The sequence below is a fragment of the Lineus longissimus genome, chromosome 4 (genome assembly GCF_910592395.1).
Source record: "Lineus longissimus chromosome 4, tnLinLong1.2, whole genome shotgun sequence".
Classification (NCBI taxonomy): Eukaryota; Metazoa; Nemertea; class Pilidiophora; order Heteronemertea; family Lineidae; genus Lineus; species Lineus longissimus.
The window spans coordinates 23,400,545-23,423,641 of NC_088311.1; the positions used below are offsets into that span (position 1 = coordinate 23,400,545).

General features: G+C 42.8%; 1 protein-coding gene and 1 long non-coding RNA gene across 3 annotated transcripts; both read right to left on the reverse strand.

Moving 5' to 3' along the window:
• Positions 1 to 212: 212 nt before the first annotated feature.
• On the reverse strand, positions 213 to 1,476 carry LOC135485844 (uncharacterized). Its single transcript, XR_010446637.1, has 3 exons — positions 1,324 to 1,476; positions 632 to 850; positions 213 to 230 (listed from the first exon to the last, which is right to left on the reverse strand). It is a non-coding gene; the product is annotated as an uncharacterized LOC135485844 (long non-coding RNA).
• Positions 1,477 to 2,292: 816 nt separating this feature from the next.
• LOC135486937 (transient receptor potential cation channel subfamily A member 1-like) lies at positions 2,293 to 19,953 on the reverse strand. Of its 2 annotated transcripts, none has more exons than XM_064770119.1 (24): positions 19,016 to 19,953; positions 16,885 to 17,041; positions 16,388 to 16,563; positions 15,135 to 15,242; positions 13,537 to 13,648; positions 12,709 to 12,803; positions 12,181 to 12,432; positions 11,273 to 11,473; positions 10,736 to 10,896; positions 10,069 to 10,233; positions 9,688 to 9,802; positions 9,073 to 9,239; positions 8,690 to 8,828; positions 8,061 to 8,156; positions 7,812 to 7,882; positions 7,366 to 7,537; positions 6,589 to 6,678; positions 6,196 to 6,368; positions 5,625 to 5,754; positions 4,934 to 5,137; positions 4,527 to 4,595; positions 4,101 to 4,214; positions 3,596 to 3,696; positions 2,293 to 3,326 (listed from the first exon to the last, which is right to left on the reverse strand). In XM_064770119.1, exons 1-24 carry the CDS (start codon positions 19,172 to 19,174, stop codon positions 3,143 to 3,145), a joined length of 3,411 nt encoding a protein of 1,136 aa, XP_064626189.1. In that variant the 5' UTR covers positions 19,175 to 19,953; the 3' UTR covers positions 2,293 to 3,142. The 2 variants fall into 2 exon arrangements, with proteins under 2 accessions (XP_064626189.1, XP_064626190.1); XM_064770120.1 differs by lacking the exon at positions 19,016 to 19,953 and adding an exon at positions 18,753 to 18,907.
• Positions 19,954 to 23,097: the final 3,144 nt, after the last annotated feature.

A 23,097-nucleotide genomic window follows, 5' to 3' on the forward strand; every position in this document is an offset into this window, starting at 1 on the left:
CCCGGTAACGCGACCATTCAACCTCGGTCCCATGGGTGGTCGTGTTACCGGGGTTCGACTGTACCTATAAGTTGTGTCACAACCCTTCAGATCTGCCGATTATTTGATGCTCGACAGCCGAGGATATTACGGCGAATGACCTGGTACACTGGCAGCTTTTAAGGATCCACGGTCATATAATAGCCAGGGGTTTTAGTATGAAACTGCCTTACCTGTCGTCGAGCAGGGAGCTGAAAGTTAAAGGAGGTTATGAAACAGTCATAAAATCTAACCTTTTTCTGAAAATTTAAACGTCTGAATAATCTATCAAACCTATCAAACCTGCATCAATTCATTTCGAAATCACTTAATACATGTATCACTTGGAAACTCGGAAAGTAAAAATCAGGCATAGAGAGGAGCGAGGGATCAAATTGGCACTCTTGGAGTGACTATGCACAGTCAGGAGACTGTGTCGTGGTTGATACCACGATGATATATTCATCATACATGTACAAGCACGACCAAATATTTCTGATGTTCTGTGACATAGGAGAGGCCCCTATCTGCAACTTCGTGAACCTTGAATCTATCACACCCAAGTCCATTCTCCCTTTAACGAAAGAGCAGCGAAGACCATAGTTTGACTTACTCAGTTTTGTGTATTGATTCCATACTCTGTTGCCCCTATTCACGGCCTTGCTCGGTTGACAGACAAAGTTTTGAAGCCAACATTGTCCGGAGTTGTAATGAATTCCAAGACAGTTTCCTCGGCTTGAACACGCTACTTTACAGGCCGCCACTGAGCCAACAAAAGTGTAAAAATGTCCGCCGCAATGTCCGTAGAAGTGAACGTATCGACACGCCTTTGCTGAATAAGTAGAAGAAACCGGTCCTAACTATTGAAATACCTGTGTATGTCGGCCTGTAACTCATTCCGATGACCTCTTCAATAATGACTTCGAAATCGACAGAAATGTTAGCCACAACATGTTCATGACCATTGGACGACTTAAAATTAAACTTGGTGTGGTCAAATCAGTATCGATCTCACACCTCATGTTAAATACCACCGTGACCCGCCCAGTGGACAATGGTGCATTTGTTTTATATAAAACTACTGCCGCACCGTACAAACTTGCGACTTAGGCGTATACGCTTCTCCGGCCCTGCATGAAGGGGACATTAACCCATGACACAAATACAACACTCTAGGAGGATGACCACTTCCATTCAAATCTTTATTTCAAAAAATAACCAAGGTACATGTACATGTATAAAGTACACGAGTTTCACGACTAGGATATGTCGGACGAGCCGTTATCACAATCCAAAGAATCCTACCTGGTTCGACGAACTTGACGGAGTACAACAGAACCAGTAGTGGTGCCGCGCATCTTCCGAACATTTTGAAAAATGATGACTCTGGCATAAACTCCAACACGACTACCGCTAAGCCGTTAAATTAGGCGACACTGAAAAGATGGCGAACTTTTGTTTTTGAATAACTCCTATATCCTATCATATTCATTCTAAATTTACCAAATTACAGCTTCATGGAAAGCCGAGTCAAAACGTCTTGTTTCAGACAGTTGGATATCATTGATACACAGAACTTTAAAATAGAATATCATAACGTACCTGTATATGTGATGGAAGTTATTCAAAATGAAAAGTATATAAGACTCTGATCAATTCATATGACCTCAATCCTACCTTCGTTTATCCGTCTGCCTCATCAGAATACGTAAATACATAGAAACGTGAAAACAACCTATCCGCTATCCGTTCGTAAGTTGGCAAGTTATGAATCATGAATACGGTAGACTCGATCCCACATGTACATCAATTTCGTCATCCTGATCGCCGTCACGAGGCCGGTCCACTGCGCCCGAAGTTTAGAACAGGGTGCTCAATGGGTATATCTTATTAGGATGGGCAAATTCAATCGGCCAGGAAAATCAACATACCGGTAAGGTTCTCGGCCTCATTGAAGTACACTTCCAACCGGGTGTTCGAATGGACTGGATTCTGGACACTGAATTTTGCATTTGATTCCACTGCCCGGTTCAAGCAACCTCGCCTAAATGGCGTGGTTCCCTCATCAGGTGTTACCACTCCACTGACGCGGAACAGCTTTGACCTCAATAACTCTCGGGGTAACATGAGACGACCTTGTGTGAAAAAGATGACGTCGAAATGAAATTGAACTTCCTCAATTATCGTGTGACGCACATCAAAGGGTGATTTAGCACGATTTGAACACGTTTCATCACATTCAGGTTATCAAGACAAATAATAAAAAAACAACGATTTCATTACACGCGGTATATATTATTTTCATAACTATCACATTGTATTGGTGAAGAAGGCCTATACCGTACAGGATTATACCACAACCATGGCGTGCTGGCTCGACAGAAAAGATATCTATTTCGGACACGAAGGTCCATCACTTGTGATCACACGTAATGTCCCATGCTACAGTGCCCTACAGCATATGCATAATGCTAGTACATTTTAACTTCCGTGTTTATGAATATCTAATTTGCGCCACTTTTGATTTTGCCATGTGCACTGATATATATTGTGCGTAATGGGACATGGTTACAGAGCCACCTAGCCTATAGAGTGTCTGTCTCGCTTTATCTTTTACAGGACAGCCGCCTGCAAGGTATCTTAGAGGCTGACTTCCTCATCCATGATACCAAGTACATGTATATACTTGATAAGTAAGTACATGTACATGTAAGTAAGTTAATTTTGTTTCTCGATCTCACGTTGAAGACAATGGAATACTGAATATACACATTCATACGATCACACAGCACAGGACAACACACATAGGTACTATTATAGATATTTATAAGACTGGTGAAATTGGTTGTACCAGACGATATCAGTGTTCTTGAGACAGGTGGTAACTAAGTTTATAACGTATTTACAAATTTCAGTGTGCCATAGTCCTTTAGTTTATGATGGAGTTGTAACAAAGTTGATAACATAGTTACAAATGTCAGTGTCACCTTAATATAACCCTACATGCATTGCCTGTCGCTTTTCCTTTGACAAAACAGCAAGTTGGAGCTTGTGTACGCTGAGAGCCGCCTGCCCGCTTTCACAGGGGCAGACCTCCTCATCCATAATGCCATTGTCCTATCGTCTATCGCTTTAACTTTGATAAGACGGCAAGTTGGAGTTTGTGTTTGTTGAGAGCCGCCTGCCCGCTTTCACAGGGGCTGACTCCCTCGTCCCTATTTTCCGCTTCAGTCTTGATCTCCATTTTTTGAACCATCAGGCGTACCAGGTCGAATGTCTTTTCCAACGTTTGAGAAAATTCTTTCATTCTGGAAGCAGGGGAGGTTGTTAATACATGATGACATTATGTCACCTGACATCATGTCAGATAACGTCACGTCACGTCAGTCATTGCATGTAAATAGACATTCAGAACATGAAATAAGATGATTTGTTTAGTTTTGAAACATGTATTTGTTTTTGTAACTTGACAACTACTGAGACATTAGACTCCGTCAAAAATTTTCAAGCTTACGTAATGTGATCGAATTGGCCACAATACTAATTAAACTGTAAATTGACGGAGCAAAAGACTTACTTTTGTTTCTGCTTGAAGAGCTCTTCATACACAAAGGCATCTTTCTTCGCGTCCGCATCCAATTCCGAACCCCCCTCTCCGAGCCGCGAAGTGGAAATTGACTGCAATCAAGTACAAAACATTTCACTCACATTCTGTTCAATGCCTTGAAGACACCCCACCTAGCAAGTCATGCGTTCCGCATGATATCAACTCCTCGTATACGCGAGGTTTTTGTTGCAGCGACGTGCGAAAGTCATCAGATGAACGCCAAGAATTCTGCCTTGTGGGCAATCGCTTTTACCTGTGACGAAAAATGTTCATTGCTGCAACCTGCGATAAAGATCGAACTCAGTGATAACCTGTTTTACCCACAGACAAGTGATTGTTTGTCGTTTATCGCATGGCTGTGACAGATCACAGCGACAAAAATCGTTTCCATAAAGAAAACTCGATGTGATGAAACTGTCCCACACTACCTGCCACTGGAGCGAACTAGCCCACCCTTCCAGTCATTGGTACTTACACTCAAGACTTTGGAGTATCCAGAGCAACAGGGTTTCACCACGACTTCCTGTTTGTCGACGTGACTTAGGAAGAAGGCCGGAAGCTTCTTTTCAAGATCGGTGTGAAGTTCAACCTGCCGTGAAAAGAGTGGACGTTAAATACCGCTGCTGTCTGTTTATACATTTTGGAATAGATGGCAAAGCCAACTCCAAATCTGACGGAAGTATGCCCCTGGTTTCGCTGCATTGGCAGCTTTCGTTCAATGACTAAGTGGACTGATTTCACCTGCTTAAGTGGCGTAACCAATGTAATTATTGAAGAGCGAAGTGTCCTCTAGTGCTATATCAGTTGATCATCATCAATAATTCATATTCAGTTCCGTGTTAAATGCATGTATTCGCACAAACGACTAATATAAGGTCATAATATAAGGCTATTGACTTGCCTGCATGGCAATTCTCTTCAGTCTAGCGTTCCTCTGAATACTCTCGATATCACCGACCGCCAAACCGATCTGAAATCGTGAATCAGCACAACATGACAATGATGAATCATTTTTCTATCACAGATGATCGGGAAGGTAAATGAAAAATGTTGTCTATCGCTTAGACACGACGTAAACACAATCTTATTCTAATTTCAATAACTTCATGGTTGGAAGAGCTAATGCTTTTCAATTCAACGAAATATTGGCTTCAGACCAACTCAACGATTTTACGACTTCGCCCTTTCTCAAGCCTCACCGACTGAAAACCCTGACTCAGGACGCAAATAGATACGACATTGACTACATTTGCGTTTGTACGTTTCTTAGTAAAATCCAGTAAGTTGACCATATGGAGTATGACCTACCAGTAGATTCATCAGTAATATCGGCATGAGGAGTATGAAGGCGACCAGAAGGACCACGGTCAGCGTGGCGAAGTGGGCGGTTGTGGTGTCCGAATCGGTGAGGGGGTAGAGGAATGTCTCCTTGAAGTCGTAGTCGCCAAGCATCATCATGGCGCAGCGGAGGAGCATCATCCCTAGAGTGCCCTGGCCGTTCTCGGAATTTGTCTAGAACAAGTTTGATATTAACAGAGTCAGTACAATAGACTGCCGAATACAGCAAATACATCGAGAGAGAGATCCAAATGAGGTTCCCCTCACACCTAGCACGTGACCAAATAAACTTAATACCAATCAATGTTTCACTTGGAGAATTCCGAAAGACATTCGTCGATCACGCACTTTCGTAAGCACAGTACAAAAATCACGAAATTTTAATCGGTTATAACGATGTAGAAGGCAAGACCGAAGGCCACGATGAGTACGAAGACTTCGAGGCATTACGTACATTGTAGAAGGCGAGACCAAAGGCCACGATGAGGACGAAGACTTCGTGGTAGAACTTACCTTGTTGGTGAGAACGATGTAGAAGGCGAGACCGAAGGCCACAATGAGGACGAAGGCTTCGTGGTAGAACTTACCTTGTTGGTGAGAACGATGTAGAAGGCGAGACCGAAGGCCACAATGAGGACGAAGGCTTCGTGGTAGAACTTACCTTGTTGGTGAGAACGATGTAGAAGGCGAGACCGAAGGCCACAATGAGGACGAAGAACACCACGAGCACTTCAATCAATGTCTTCAAGATCTCCAAGAACATCACCACGTAGATGCCGAATCGTCCTGACCTGCGAGTGACAAGGAAGAAAAGAACACGGTCAATTGTTTTCTAATCTTCAGTTTTTAGAATAAGTTTTGCATTTGTCTTGTACATGTATTTGTATTCAAGAACTGACTCCCACAACCGCAATCTCATCTCCATCTTGTAAACCACCAGGCTGACCAAATCGAACGGATCTTGATCGCTTTTTTCCTAAATAAGAATTCCACGTCACGAGGGAAAGAGATGCTGCCATGTCGTTTAAATACTGCAATCGAGAACGTGATGATCAAAGTGGACATAGCCTTGTTTTTAAAACGAGTCGTTATTCCGTGGTCAATTATTTCTTACAGGCAATAAAAAGGAATCGGGGCGTGGTACAGTTAAAGCAGTTAATTTAAACTAAATGACTGACACTTGAAAGTGATGTTAATGCAATATTTGTCTCAAGAAGTTATGATGACCATACCTTTGGAAAAACAGAAGAAGGTTGACCCAGGCTAGGAATGTCGCAACGGCGCCGGACTCCCACTGAAAGTGAGTCGATGTGCTCATGGTCAGGGAGGGACACAGAAAGACGGAACAGCTTATATACAGGATCCACTCCAACAGATTGGTGACGTCAAGGAAATATTTCATTTTCTGGAAAAAAACAACAAGACTTTAATTCTGGTGATCGTGACCGACACCTCCTTTATTATTGTTTACACCGCCACTGCACTGCAATGTTTCTGGGCCCACGAATTTCACTAACTCTTTGTTTCCAAGAAGCTTTATTGATATAGTGACAGAACCTCATATAAGAAAGTTGATTACAAAACAGTTCATTGAAATTGATGACCCAGGCGAGGAATTCACGTACCTGCTGTACCATCTGTATGACCTCCTTCACCATGTTCAACAGACAGAAGACGACGATTATTGTCGCGGCGATCAGTTGTCCAATGGAAAACTAGAATCAAGAGCACAGCATTGAATGACAGATTTAGGTTTCAATAACATTTTTTCTCAAAAAGGTTTTTTACAGTTGTATTGGCCAATCATATTCAGCCAGTCCTGCCTCACTGGTGCTGACGTCCAAACGTAAACAATCCTAGCTGGTCACATGTTGCTGTTGTATTGTACGTGCCGGTCACCGATCCAAAGGTCGACCGCGCGCAACGTTGCATAACTTCCACTTTGGGGCAAACGCGCGAACCACTGGGCCATAACGGAATTCCCTCATGGCTGGCTGGTTAAGCCGTGCCATATACCTGGGGGAACGTAAGTTGCAGGTTTTGTTTGGCAGAGGAGTAAATAGAAGGGGACATGTATGCAGAAGGAGGAGGTTTTTACAAGAATTGACGAAACATCCCGAAGACTTCCGTTATACATGTATTTCGCTTGTCATGAGTAAATGGTGAATTCAGCCTTATTCAAAGTCTTTGGGCGCGTCCGCCAGTTCCTGATGCAAGGTTGGATTATTGGTACGTTTTCAACCACAGCGATGGACTATCCAAATATCATGAGGTCTCGCAAGGAGGCGCGTGATTTTATCGGACTATGGTGGCTCGAGTAATTTTGACTCTTCATTCAAATAATGTCATCGCTACATCACAACTTTTTAAAATAACTTTCGAAGATGGCGGCTGACACTCACTTGGAATTTGTAGCCGTAGCTCTGGTTGTAGTAGTCGTCGTCTGAGTAGTTCCCGACGATGTTATCAGTGTGTTGCCAATTTGGGAAACTGGTCACAAAGTAGGTCAGCGCGGCAAGAAATATCGAGTATACGAACACGCTCAAGACAAAGAGTTTCAGTCCGTAGGCATTCCTACAACAAATGGAAAACGACATATTATTAGTGTTGTAAATGAAGTACATGTATGTCACGAGAATGTCAGCTTCCATCTTGTGAGGTCAAACTTGTATCTATCACGAATCTCTCAACGTTTTCTCATGCAAGTACGTCACCACAAAATCAGTCTCTGCTGTCATGAAAATGTTGGTCCAATGCAAATGCTAGTCGAACCGGTCTTACGATAACCTTTTCCATTCCCGACAGAGATCACTCAAATTAGCGGTATGAACATGAATGAATAGCTTACCACTTCATGTTGAGGTATTGAACCATCAGTGGGTGATTCAGAAGTTCAACTCTGTTGTGGGCCACCATTGTCTACAAAAAAAAACAATGTAAGATAACCGACTGGACGATGTTGCATTTTTTTAATCATTCTTATCAAGTACATGTAGGTCATAGCTTCCTTACGTGTTTGGCGGTGGGTTGCAAATAAGGTAACTAAGATAAGCAAAGGATTCATTTTGGGGGTAATCTTTTTCTCGACATCACTCACATTTGGTGTGGCAAGTGGCATGATTGGCTGACCATTCTTTCTCATCTCTAATTGGTCTTTCATATTCATCTGAATGAGAGCGAAGTTATACGTCGTCTGCAAAACAAAGATGCTTCAGATTAAGATACATTTCCGGTGCAGTTGTTTTAACAGGGCATTCACTAATGTAGCGTTCACCTTAACCTGGGGTTCAGTTTGCTGTGCTGAACTGAAGGACATAATGCGTAGTTGTCAGTGAAATCCGGTTTTCCCTACCAATGTGCATCAATATTCCGTTTACATCAACATGTCTTCCAGTCACAATTTTCTGCTCACCACGACAAGTTGCCCCCATGGGCTGTTGTTTATACCATGCTTTGGCGAAGCATGAAGATTTACGTCGTGTTGTGTTGCTCCCCCGAAAATTACGCTCCCCGCGAAGATTGGTAGAGTAACGCATACGGCTGCGATTACATAGAGCTTTCACATGTAACATGTCACTGTTCAATTTTTCACCATTGTGGCGTGTTTTAAAGCCAAATTCAGTTAACTCGTGACAAGTGAATCATGACAAGTGACAACGTCAACTCTATATAATCGGGGTAGACTGGGTTGTGCTGCGGACATTGATAGCAGGCATTGATACTTACCACCGTGTTTCCATTTTTATCTTCCTCCACTTTGATCATTCTATCATAGACGATAGGGCATATTTCTGGTAACTGCTTGATGAAACCCAGTACGTAGCACATATAGATGCAACTACCAGTGCTGAACAGCTCCTCCCACCTAGCGGTCAGAAAATGATTTAACTGTCATTATGGAAGAGGTTTGCTGGCCATAGTGCGAGTTACAAGGTGCAAGGACCCGTGTCTGTCGCAGAGGAGAAACAAAACTGATCAAGGAAAACACACTTCATCGTTCGTACCGATTGCGAAACCTGCTTGTTATAGTAGAGACAGAAAGGAATCTATTAGGCCCGGTCAAAGGGAGCATGTTCTATGCCCTTTGTGAGTCACAATTTGATTATTACCTGTCATGCCTGACACTGGCAAGTGCCACGTCTGTGAACTTCTGGGTCAGGGCGATATCCAGGAAGCTCTCGCTGTTTGAATTGCAGAGAATCTCCGCCCCTTCGTTCAGCAATATGATAACAGCGCTGGAATGTCCACCGATAGAGGCGAAGTGCAGTGCTGTATTCTGGAACCACAAAAGGCACAAGATTGAGGCTGTAGTTGGTGACTTATTCCCTTTCATTTTCTCAGTTTTCAACATCTATACTTGAGGTTAGGTATATTAATTCAGTTATCTATCAATAAGGGCATTTCCATATCGATATTTCCACAATTAAGCTATGCTAACCCCAACCATAACCGTGCAAGGATCATAGTAAGAAATGGAAAATGCGGTATTCGGGAATATTGAAGATTTTGAAAAGTGGAAAGTTGGATCGAATAGGAATGAGCATTACATGCGGGCACGAGCAACCGACCAGTCAGGATGGCGTCAAGTGATGGCGCAGATGCAAGAATTGTACCAGTTACCTTTTCTGTAATAACTTACTATACCAGCAACGTGGCCAAGCTAATTAGAAATTTTCGCTAGTCGCAATAAATAAGGTACAACAATTAGGTCGGGTGTTACGCACTCCATTTTCTCCTTTACTGTTGAGTATGTGGGCGTGGACGGCGAGGATGGACATGATGGTCCGGTTGTAACCGTTTTTCGCTGCAAGGTGAAGTGGCGTGTTTGCATTGTTGTCCCTGAAGAAAAAAGGAGCAAGGTTCAGATCGCCATATAGCCTGGCTATGAGACGGGACGAAAATCTCCACCCTAACATTAAAGCTTTGGTTGTTCAACGGTTAGAATGCTGGACTTTCGATCTGGTGGTCACGGGTTCAACTCCCGTGATTCCACTACATTACAAACTAAGTCTGAACTAAAGAGGAAAAGATGTCACTGCAATTCGGAAGAGAGCCAATCAAGTGGAAGTCGTTACTAAAGAGAAATCGTGTTGCATGACACTTACTTTTGTATGATGGCCCCTCTCTTCATCAGAAGCTGTACCACCTTATCGTGTCCATTTTCGGCGGCCATGTGCAGTGCTGTCTGATACATGCCATCCGCCTCGTTGATCAGGTGACACCCGTCTTTGCCACTGAGGAGCTTGACGCACGAGTTGAAGCGGCCGTACCTGGAGAGAGCAACTGATTACTGATTGAATGAAACATATATTCGGGATTGCAGAACTCAAAATCAGGGAAAACGATGTTCATTCAGTCATCTATTGAACATTTAGTCCTATGATTTGCTGACATGCCGCTGCCAAAACACTTTGATGAAGCTGGCTTATGGTCCGAGCTTCAAGCTCAAGATCAAATCTGCAAACCATCGGTGTTTTTGTCGAGGGAAATATCTCTACCTGGGTTCATCAAGACAATTGGAAGAACAAGCACTTGGTGGCAATGTTCACACAGTTACTGTAACCTAAAATAGCTTGAAAAACGTACGAAAAGGGAGAGGAAAGACGAACTCATCCCATTTTACACCAAATAGCCGAACACTGATGGATTCTAAGGGACCTAAGCAAAGGAATTTATGACGTTCTCAGAAGAATAACTCTACGAGCAACATCGACAAGAGGTAAGGAAGGCTGGTATTATGAAGGAAAATGAATCAAGTGAACTCTTCCATACTTTGCAGCGAAATGAAGCGGTGATTCCTTGGCGTTTGTTTTCGGATTCAGAGCCGCCCCGGTGCTGATAAGCATATCCATGGAGTTGAGAAGGCCCAGTTGGGAGGCGTAGTGCAGAGGGGTGCAGCCGTTGTCGTCCCTCTCATTCAATAACTCATCATACTAGAAAACAACACGATGGATTTACAAGATTTTTTTCAGGGATGTGACGGGTGAACTACAGATAACAGAGAGTTTTCGCAAAACCCCCAAAACGTCCACGTGAACGCCTGTCCCATTGTTTGACTCAGTTATCAGGAGGGTAAACAAGGAAGCATCCACTTTGGCATTTTATTCGAGTGAGTTTAGTTGGTAGAGTCGCTTCGAGACGTTTGAGAGAGGAACCAATCGATGATGGCTGACTTGTCTTCACAAATTTGGTCTTCAAGGAACAACATTCATCACGTCACATCATTACCAGGCCCGCTACACCCACCCCCTTCCTTGGATTTGCCACACCCTCGGCTCTGTGGTACACATTTGCAATATCTTTGCTTACCTTGCTGATGTCTTTCCCAAGCGCCTCCAGTTTACAATGGCTGATAACTGCCGCATGGATGAAGTTCCTTTGCAGCTTGTCCTTGATGGTGATGTCCGCGCCACGAGCCAGAAGGACGCACATGACATTGGCGGCCATCTTATACGCCGCCAGGAACAGTGGGGTGCGTTCCTCGATGTCCTGGGCATTGATGTCGGCTCCCTGAAATCAGAAACATAACAAATGCCATCACATGGGTATCACTACTTTCTATCGGTTTTAACTAAGTATCTACCCGATCGTATTTGTCATTCGACAAAAGGAACCTCTGTGATTTTGCCATGTTAAGGTGTGAAGAAATTTAAAAGTTCTAATCTTTCCGTGATAGTTTGTCCCAATCATCATGAAATGCTCTTGCTCTGGTTCAAGGTGAAGGGGCGTGTTTCCATTGCTGTCCCTGATGAAAAGAGGATGAGCATTGCGTTGAACGCTCACGTTCAACCCAAGGTCTTTGAAGGCTCAGATGGCATGGCGTTCATCAGTTGGTTGTACTTGAAGAGAACATTTTGAAACACAAAGGAGCTGCTGCGAGCAATGTTTTAAGAACTAATTGTGCCATGTAAAACGTAGTAAACTTCTTATATTCCTTCGTCTGCTTTCTATCTCAACGTATCTAACTGAAAGAACCTTGCCATTCACTCTTAATGGTTTTAGAGCTTCTGCATACCTGAGGCATTTTTTGGCCAACACAAATATGCGCCCGTAGAGGTTTTTAAGGAAATGAAAAACCCATTGAGGATGTTCACAAACTCAAAAACCGTCAGGGGTTTGTCAAGTCTCTGAAAAACCTCTTTGGGTTGCATATTTGGGCTGAAAAACTCTAAAAAGTCTTTCGGAAGCTAAAAAACCCATATTTCAAGGCTGTTTACCTTCTCGATGAGATACTGACAAAGCTCTACGTGGTCGTAGAGTGCAGCATGGTGAAGTGGAGTCATTTCCATGCCATCGCGAAGTTCAATGTAGTTCTTGGTGAAGAATCCATGGTTCTGTGGCCCACCAGAATCCAACAGTACCTTCACCATCTCCACGGATCCCTTGGCGCAGGCGAGGTGGATTGGTGTGGACTTGTCACTCTGTTGGCTCCCGGCGTCCCCACCCGCTTCCAAACAGACTTTCACAGCCTGAAGATGAGAGAAACATGTAGTTTGTAGATTAATTTACTAAATACAGAGAGTATTTCGTGCGAATGAAACTTGACAGTCACTGAGATAGATTGTACCAGCCACAGAACTGTCAATCAATGAACATTGTAGGAACCAAAAAACGGCAATTGGTGTTTTCAGTCGCATATTAAAATGGAGTGATCTCCAAAGACCGCTTCAAATTGACCCGATAGACCGTCCTTCCTTCCTTCTCTAACTTCTGGTAAAAGTTGGTGCTAAAGATTTGGTCGTTACCTCCAAGATGCCACTGCTGACTGCTGAGTGCAGAGGTGTGCTCTGTTCCACGTCTGGCAATCCTAAGAAGTCACTTGAGAGAAGAGTCTCTTGCACTGAAACGGAAATTGTAGCCAAGGTCAGGCTAGCTTTATGTTAACAACGACTCTCAGTCGCTTACCATTGTTGGTGCAGGATCTAGATTTGTGTTTTTTGGTTCACGGAAGGATTGATCTGCAGACGATGGTGCCAAAGGGACAGCTGACGATTGAAAGACAGAGCCTGGGATCGTGCAGTTAGAAGCCAGATGGATATGGGAATCAAGGTGAACCTCAGTGGAACCTGGCATCATCATGTAAGAGTCCGTAAAGGAATGTTTTGAAAGTAAGAAATCGCAGAGATCGACAACCGTTTATCGGAAGAGGCTAACAACGCACAGCTGGATTTCTGGTCAACGGAAGGATTGAGGACAAAGAATGGTGCCGAGATGGCAGACGGAGTGACAGAGGTTGGGTAAGTTAGAAACCAGATGGAGATGGCAGTCTTAACAATAAATTCTTTGCAAAAGCTTGTTCAGGGCAAGAGTAGCAGCCAGCGTCGGTAAAAGAGACTAAACCTTTACTAGGAAGAATATGATATTTGTACCACTTTCACAGATATTCAGATCACTGATGTAAATTAAGGTATTTCATGATCATTTCAAGTGTTTAATTACGAGTTTTCTTCTTGGCCCGCCGATACATTTTAGCACTCGCATTCTTAAGGTACCGGTACGAGCGAAATGTTATGCATAATTTATTTCGAACAATCGTGAAAACATGTAAGCGCAACTTCTGTAAAGTGTCTCACCGTAGTCCAAAATGAGCCTCAAGCTTTCACCGGCCCCTGCAATTGCTGCGGCATGGAACGGCGTCAATAGCTTGGGGTGGCACGTGGCTTCTATGTTTGCGTTGGCGTTTAACTTAAAAGAAAGGAGAAAATGTCTAAGGATAATAATTCAACTGTTCATGTTGCCATACGCCCTTCTTATAGCTGCACTCTTGCGGTATCTCAACATGGTTTTTGATGACCATGCCCGCTTATGCCTATTGTAATATATGGGCTTGCGCCCTCCAGGTTCCTCTGCTCCTCTCAATTCAATGTTACTAAGAAACTGTTGCCATGGGTACCTTATACAAATATATATGTTACACTATGGGCCATTTTGTTTATCCTGGTATAGGCACAGAACATCGGCTGTGGTCCCATTAATAGAACGAAGCAATGAAGGGTTAGGTGTCTTCCTCATCGACACGAGACGAAATGGCGTGATCCTACCAAGAGCCGAATCCACGACCTGTTGATTATGAGCCCGGTGTTCATGCCCACTATGCCCATACCGGCACTTTCGTTGAACTAAGATCGTACTTAAGAGTATTTCATCCTTGGACATTAGACGCCATGTATCCGGGATCAATAATCACTCAAGACCCATGACTTATCTTTGATATTATAGGGGGAAATAAGGGGGAAATAAACAATGCATTTCTCTTCAATGTTAGCTTTGCTCTCTGACGGTTACAAGAAACTCATTGACCATTCAAGATATATGCGGGGCGATATGTTTATACGTCGCAGTTATGATTTCCCGAACTGACATTGAGTGGTTTCTCCTGCCGCATCCGGAGCGAAAGCAAGTCCTTCTTGAGAATTAGGCCAAGCGTCTTTGTGACCACCTTTGAGTAGAATATTTTGTTCCCGGGACAACATTCCCAGGAGAACAGGTAAAGTGGATTTGGTTTGTTCAGTGTAACGATGAGACTTCTAGGACTCTTTTGCCAAGTTTTTATTACGGACTTTTTCGTCAGCTGATGAAATTATGCGCCATTAACAAGAGGTTATCAATCATTAGAAATATAGACCAAGCTGACAAACCATATTGTGTCAGTCAATATTTAAGGTCTTGTGTAGCTCAGGATATGATGTGTATTTCCTCATAGGTTTTGTTGAGCTGAGAAGGCAAACGAAACGACATGAGGGTTACGTTACTTTCGATATTATCATGACAACGTGATTGTATGTCTATTCTTTGAGAAAATCTTTGTCAAAAGTCGGTTACGTGGTTTCTTGTGTTGATTATGGTTTGAAAAAAAGGTAATGATCTTGAGATTAAAGTCATCCACTCGCAGAAAACTGAGTGACCCGTATTTTGTATATACCGATTCCGTTGTTGATAACTCTGAAATGGCCCAGCTGTGTTTCTGAAGAAATAATCGATGTAAGGACTACCCGTTGGCTGAATCCTTATCACAATCTCGGCAAAACAGGATTGAGCACTTCTGATTTGTCAATACAAGTGCTGGTAGCTTTTTGAAAATTACTTTTTCAATTATGTTACTGATATCTTAGCTTTTGCCATATTATGGTTGCACTAATAGGTCACTACCCGGCTTAGGGTTGTTACCTACCAAAATCTTGACAGATCGGGCAGCATTTATCCAAGCAGCCACATGTAGTGGTGTTGCTCCACAACCCGTCGGAAAGTTGACATCAACTTGCTTGTACATGCACATCACCTGTGAAAAAAAGGATTGCACAAAAAAGTTGATGCATATAGGTTCAGTAAGGAAGCAGGTCCAAATGTTGGTGTAGCCAAAAACCCGGTGAATACTGTTCATTCTTCCTTGGACCCCCTCCCTCCCAGGTAAGACGACCGAGACTGTCTTCCGGCATCAACAGAATTTCCCAGGCCTGTTTCTTTCCAGTGTATTAAGTCAATACAAATATGAAGAGAGGGGATAAATGTACATTATTTGATCATTATTTGATAAAGCCACTCGTTTGACAAATATGCAATAAATGTCCCTCGGGAATCAGCAATGACATAAAGCGTCCTCCTCAATTTGCAATCGCCAAACCTCCCATTTTTGTTACTGTTGCTGAGGGAACCTGTGTAATGTTTGTATTGAAACTTTGGTCGACCGGAAAACGCTTCATTTGTTTACATCATCCGGATACGGATTGAAAGCTACATGTTTTCATCCCAGCAAAAGCCATACCATGGTAGCCACTAACAAGATCCTCCATATTTCTCTCCGATCATCAATATGAATATAAATGTAATGGTGTTTACATTATCAGTCAAAAATGTGCAGCCTGAATGATTATTATCACGACTCTGACCATCAAAGTTGAATTGGCTAAAAGCATCACGGCCTATAATAATAATAAAGTCCCTAAATGCAGTTAATTTCGTGTTTAACCTTTAATAAAACTTCAGTAACGTTAGAAATTTAATGTAGCTCAATCATCGTGCCCATTTCACTAATGTATATTACATTTCAACTTTGCCCGCTCCATGGGTATATGCTAGTAATAATAATTGTTGTATTCCTGGTCAAAATTCAGCGCCGCCTATATGGAACTGATTTAAGGAATTGATACCTCACTGGAGGTATTGCACGCCTCGGTTCTGGTCAATATTTTACCTCTACCCACGCGGTTTTGGTGAGACAATCAATACCAACAGTGAGGTATCAATTTCTATTCTAAAACATCGAATAATGCGACTTTAAATGCTTTTGAAAGGCTTCCACATTTTACTGAAGCGGTTGTGGTTGTCTCACCCAAACCTCTGTGGTGTAAACGAGGCTATGAGCTTACATTATCCATTATGAAAATGAAATAATCTCACTCGGGTGTTTTAGAATTGACAACTCACCTCGACGACCTCGGCCTTGTCATCCTGAATCGCCAGATGAAGGGGGGAGGCTGCTTTGTTGTTCAAGCAATCGGAAGACGCCTTGTGCTCCAAGAGGAATCGAACAGCCTCCTTCTTGCCTGACTGGGCGGCCAGGTGGAGGGCGGTGTTCCCATCGTCATCCTTCAGGTTGATATCTGAAGCGTAATGGAAAGGAGTAAGGAAAAAACCTGCGGCGCTAAAGCAGCCAATGTACAGTACGTGACAGACTATAGGCAAAGAATCATTCTGAATACGCTATATTTGCTTTCACCCCATCTGGAATTCCTCAAATACTCAAGGGCGGCCGTCCACACCACTATATCAAGTGACCCAAACTGCGTTTAAGGCGATAAAGGTTTCAAAGATAGCAACCTCCTGAACTGTGATACAGACTTCATAAAAGTGAAAGTAATGCCATGAAAATGAGCCTCTGAACTAGAATTCGATACACTTCTTCAATGTCTTTTTATACTTACCCTCGCCAAGGGATAAGACATATTCCAAAACTTCAATTTGGCCTTTTTCCGCCGCATGATGTAGCGCAGACCTGCCTTTCTGGTCGACTAGCCCGACTCGCGATGGGTCCTCCTTAAGAAAACTCCGCAGCTTCTCCGAGGAACCTTTTGCTGCAAGCTAGAATAAGGGAGGGATGTATGATAGCCAATGAAAAAGCGTTAAGAAAGGATTCCGGTTATTTGCCCTTGACACTGTAAGTCTACCGACACTCACGGAAGCCGTTTCGTGGGGGTCGATGTAATCAAGATTCTCCCTTATAACCCTTTGACAAGACAGAACAACAATAGGAGCTTAGGCCTTAGAGGGAACGGTGTGACAGCGGATATAGTCCCCCTGGAGTCATAGTCCGGTAGCATTGTATTTGACCAATTAAGCAGCATGATCTATTGTACCGCTAACCCTAACCAAAACATTTAGCAATGCGGGCTATTGTTACACGGACTATCAGCCCTATAGGACTACTATCCCCGTCACAACGGGCATTGCTTGAACACAATCAACTGTGTACTGGGCAAGGCCTGAATTATTTTACTGAGTGACGCTATATTACATCAGACTTCAAATAAGTGTTTTATTAAGTGTTGTTTATCTACAAGAAGGTGCTAAATGACTTCTCACAGTATGAAAATACACTTCAAAGAGAACAACTTTGATAATCGTTTTGATAAATCATTCGCATCGAGCTTCAAAAATATTTTCTTTTTTGCTAAAATGTTGCTCCTGTGCTTAGTCAAAATGCTCTAATGTTTACCCTCGACATCAAAACGTCGAGTTATGAGGGCCTTTTTACGGCCCTGCCTGGTATAGGGCAAATGTGTATATTCAGGTGATAGAATACGCACACGAAGAACGTCCGTTTTGTCCCGCCACTTTAGCCGAACGTAATGGAATCGTGGCAAGCACATTGCGTTACTTGTGAAACAGGGCTTCAGGTCAGTGTGTCCAGCAAGTCCCGATTCCATTGTGTTCAGTAGAAGCAGAACAAAACGGATGTTCTTCAATACAGAACAACCCGACCGCACTTTAAGGTCTTCAGATGATTTGCTTTTTGACCAGCCAAGGGCTAGGTTGGTGACCTTTGGAGACAGAGCCTTTTTTGTTTCGCCCCCAAGCTGTGGAACCGACTGCCATTCAGCTTGCAGACACTGACCAGTACCTCTGTCATCGCGGGTCACCTATCTCTTTGCTCGGTATAATTTAAAGTGTCACTGATCACTTTAGTGGATACTGGCACTATAAACACCCTCATTTTTTATTTGATTGAGCAAATTTCATCTGGTGAATAATCACTCTGTCTCCAGTGGAGAAATCTACCGCCACTCACCATTTCCCCAATGCCGGGGAAAGGTTATTTCATATATCAACTAGTGCAGAACATCGGTCCTTTCTAGCGCCAGATAATTAAATATAGTCAGTCCAAAAACGTGTTTACCTTGTGATTAATACATGTACTATTCATTGATCGATCCTCTAGATGTTCCATACGAAAATGCATCTCAAACACTCTGTCTGTTAATGGTCCTCAGCATGACGTACATTTAGGTTCGATGGGGGAAAGAGGCCATTTCGACCCTCGTTCCGGAAAAGCCAGTCCTCAGGAATGCCATTAATTTGTTACCATTTAAAGCCATCAAGTTCAGAACATTGCGAAACTTGGCGTTATTCGCCGTTGGGGATTCCATGCATGCACTTTAGCAAGCCCATTATATTCATGGTACAATTAAATAACGCCTAGTAGAAATTCAAAAACACATCAGACGAGATAAAATATTTCAGAGATGATATTTAACAAGTTCACAACTTAGGTATCAGAAGTTTGTCCACTTACCCCTTGTTTCAGCATGCCGACCTATCAGCGTTGTGCGTCGGTATCCATCCTCCGATTTCAGATACTGACCTCACACAACGCTACGGATAGGTATCGAAGAAGGATGACATGAAAGCGAGGTTGGCACCATCAATTCAAGGTGTCAATTCAATGAGTGTTTCGAGCAATTATGTTATGATTCATGATGTTTTGTAGATGTTTTCCTAAATGTTACGATGATTTTCCAAAACAATTCCTAAAATAGATAATCATTTTCGCCTTACCTCTGTGAAGAGTTGAACGGTCTCTTCCTCGTGGTGCGGGTTGTGGGTCTTGTGGCTCCTAAGAGACGCCTGGCTTCCTCTTGAGTGGCATGATAAAGCGAAAGACTTTTCCTTCCCTTTATCGGACATCAACGGCTGAACAGATATATTTTTCACCATAGTTTTTAGCAGTTTCGGTAAGTTTTCGTCGATGTAGATGCCCTTGCAAGGAGAAATTTAGCTGTGCTCGACGTTGTTTCCAATAGATGCAGTGGACAAAACGTCTCAGTTTCGCTATTTTCTGTAGTGGTTTCTGACACTGGAGGATAGATGCTTTGGACAAAATTTTGTAGGTATCCTTTGTGAATGCTTCCGTCCGTGTTACTTCAGATGCCTTTAAAGAAGTATTTTGCTATCCTCTGCAGTCGTCGTCTGTGCACAATATTTGTGGCCTTGGCGCGCCAAAAGTGTCTATTGATAGACACTAGTATATCGGGTATTAGTTTCCGGCGACGGATGTCTTATATGTTTTATAGCTGCCACTGTCCAGATTCCGGATTGATATTGATCGATAAATTTGGGGTAATATTGCCTTAGCTACTGTATAGTGGCAAAATTACGAGTCCGTAACACCTTTCACCGAGCTCTCGACTCCAAACAAACTCAACACAAATAATTTTCCTTCAATACGACGCCGTAGAAACTATTTGATGTACATTGTTCGAATATTCGAGATAGTTATTAGGCTTCTTCCAAACCCTTACATAAGGTTTATATCTCCTATTGCCAGATGGCTTATTGCTCGTACACGTTGCTGATGCACGAACACGTGCCTCCACCTGAATGGCTCTGGCGTACTTCGAAACCCACCGTTGTGTCTAACGAGTATTCTCACGCTGTCAAATCCTACGCTCCGTCTGCCAGCAACCGATTGTTTCCTAGTCAACGAACCCCCTCCGACTGACGCAAAGTCAATCACAGCGAATCAAATCCGGGAATGATCAAATGCGAGGGTATAATGAACTTCACACAGGAGCGAGTCTCACGACCACTCTTGCAAACAAACAACTCGCAACAGTGTTATTCTATATTTATTCCCCATTTTCCAAGTAGACAATGTTTTCTGTAATATCGACAATGTGGTGATATGGAATTAAGCCACCATTTTGGTGAAACAACATGTTTGTTTGGACAAAATATTGTGAGAAAACTACCATTGCGTGAATTATGGTCATGTAAAGAGAGCTATATAGTTCTCGACCTCTCGCCTCAGTAAGTCATGAATGAGGGGACCCAGTCAAGAGTTGCAAGACTTCCCCGTCTCGTTTCTGTGACAGAGGGCATATGGACCATGACAAGTGACCAGAGACAACGTGAATCATATGTAAACTCGCCTGAGGTCGGGTTACATGTATATGATTAACTTTGTCACACGTCATGGTTCACGTGCCACATGCACCTATCACAAGCATCTTCGGTAATTGCGGAGGCTTGAAAGCATGCTAGGAGAGTGAAAAATGACAACGTGAATCATATGTAGCCCGCTTCTTGAAAAGACGTGTTCGTTCTTAAAGTGACATGTTACAAGTGACAATGTGAACCTTATGTAAAACCTGCCTGAGGTGATGTTTTATGACATGCGACCAAAATTATTCAGCAAAGTCATCGCGTCGGTTTGACACGATGCTTGTCCAATACAATTTACTAAGAACTTGACCAATGACTAGCGTTACCTCTTGTTTGAGGTATTGGATGGGGGTGTTATTCTATTCAACAAATCCAACGAAATGTTGCCCGACACTTTGTGGGAGGCTTTCCTTTGTGAAAGGAAAAAATGCTGTTTCACGATGACCACCATTTTCGCCCTTATTTACGATAGGCCATCATAGTTACACAAAATAAACAGGTAGAATATTGTTGAATTGATAAACGATATGATTGATACTGAAGCAAAATAATCTCGTAATGGATTGGCTAATGACGTGTCTATTGCAGTGTTACCATCATCACCCTAATGGACTGTAAATTTGGTGTGAACATTATCAACATGGTCAACATAATAACACTACTGATATTTGATGTCGCAATATCGGGTGTGTTTCGCAACCGCTGCCTCCGACGTGTTCAAATATGTGATGATTGACGGCGGAATTATAGATTAACTTCGTTGGTACGAAAAAATAGCTTCCTAAAAACATTTCTAAATTTGCAAAAAGGAGTTTATATGTTATATTCCACTTGGGGTGGGAGAGTCCAGCGAGGAAGATCTTGTTTTGAATGAAAGCCATTTAGAGCTTTAGAGATTTAGATATTTAGAGATTATTGATATTTTTGAAGGCTCCTGAAGGCGGATAGCATTATACCATCAGGGGATCAAATGCATGCGATCCCCATTTTTTTCAAGTAAATTGGAAACTATTGATCACTCACGAAGTTTATTGGCGTTGTGAAGCCCAAAGGAGATATACTAGGGCACAATTTAGATTTTGAATATATCCCATCTGACTATCGATCATGAATGTACCAGCTGAGATCAATGCATGTATTCTGTTAGCAAACATTTTTGCGGTGCCTCCACTAATCGATTGCGATTGGCTGGAAAATTTGGGAGAAGTGATCTCGCCTTCCAGACTGCTGCCTAAAGTCTTCCTATAACTCTCGCGTGCAGTTTAAAGATGGCAATGTTGTGTCCTTGTGTCATTCAAGGGTGAAACAAAAGCCAACGACAGAGCTACTATAAGGTCAGGCATTGCTAGTTCAGCTTATATGCTGAAGATGGCGATACTAGCGATAGCGATTTTTTCGTCGTCCGACATGGTGGTGGTTGTGACTAGGTCCTTCTTGAAAGTATCTTGATGAAATTGTAAGCTGTCAGTGCATTATAGATGTTCTATAGTCTTGTTTAGGTACTAACAGTACTACTCATATGATTCTTTTAGGTAAGGGCCTTTTTGCCCTTATGAAGAAGATCTCGGATCCATCATGGTAAAATCTGAATTCACCATTCACCATGGTGCAATTTTCGACGTGATCAGGACGAAAAAATCGCTATCGCCAGTATCGCCATCTTTAGCATATAAGCTGAACTAGCAATGCCAGGCCTTTAGTATTTGTCGTTGGCTTCAGTTTCGCCCTTTGAGGTCCTTCTTTTGTTGGATTGCTTCAGGTATCGCCATCTTTAGCATATAAGCTGAACTAGCAATGCCTGACCTTTGGTATCTATCGTTGGCTTCAGTTTCGCCCTTTGAGGTCCTTCTTTTGTTGGATTGCTTCAGGTATCGCCATCTTTAGCATATAAGCTGAACTAGCAATGCCTGACCTTTGGTATCTGTCGTTGGCTTCAGTTTCGCCCTTTGAGGTCCTTCTTTTGTTGGATTGCTTCAGGTATCGTCATCTTTAGCATATAAGCCGAACTAGCAATGCCAGACCTTTGGTATCTATCGTTGGCTTCAGTTTTGCCCTTTGAGGTCCTTCTTTTGTTGGATTGCTTCAGGTATCGCCATCTTTAGAATATAAGCCGAACTAGCAATGCCAGACCTTTGGTATCTATCGTTGGCTTCAGTTTCGCCCTTTGAGGTCCTTCTTTTGTTGGATTGATTCAGGTATCGCCATCTTTAGCATATAAGCTGAACTAGCAATGCCAGACCTTTGGTATCTATCGTTGGCTTCAGTTTTGCCCTTTGAGGTCCTTCTTTTGTTGGATTGCTTCAGGTATCGCCATCTTTAGAATATAAGCCGAACTAGCAATGCCAGACCTTTGGTATCTATCGTTGGCTTCAGTTTCGCCCTTTGAGGTCCTTCTTTTGTTGGATTGATTCAGGTATCGCCATCTTTAGCATATAAGCTGAACTAGCAATGCCAGACCTTTGGTATCTATCGTTGGCTTCAGTTTTGCCCTTTGAGGTCCTTCTTTTGTTGGATTGCTTCAGGTATCGCCATCTTTAGAATATAAGCCGAACTAGCAATGCCAGACCTTTGGTATCTATCGTTGGCTTCAGTTTCGCCCTTTGAGGTCCTTCTTTTGTTGGATTGATTCAGGTATCGCCATCTTTAGCATATAAGCTGAACTAGCAATGCCAGACCTTTGGTATCTATCGTTGGCT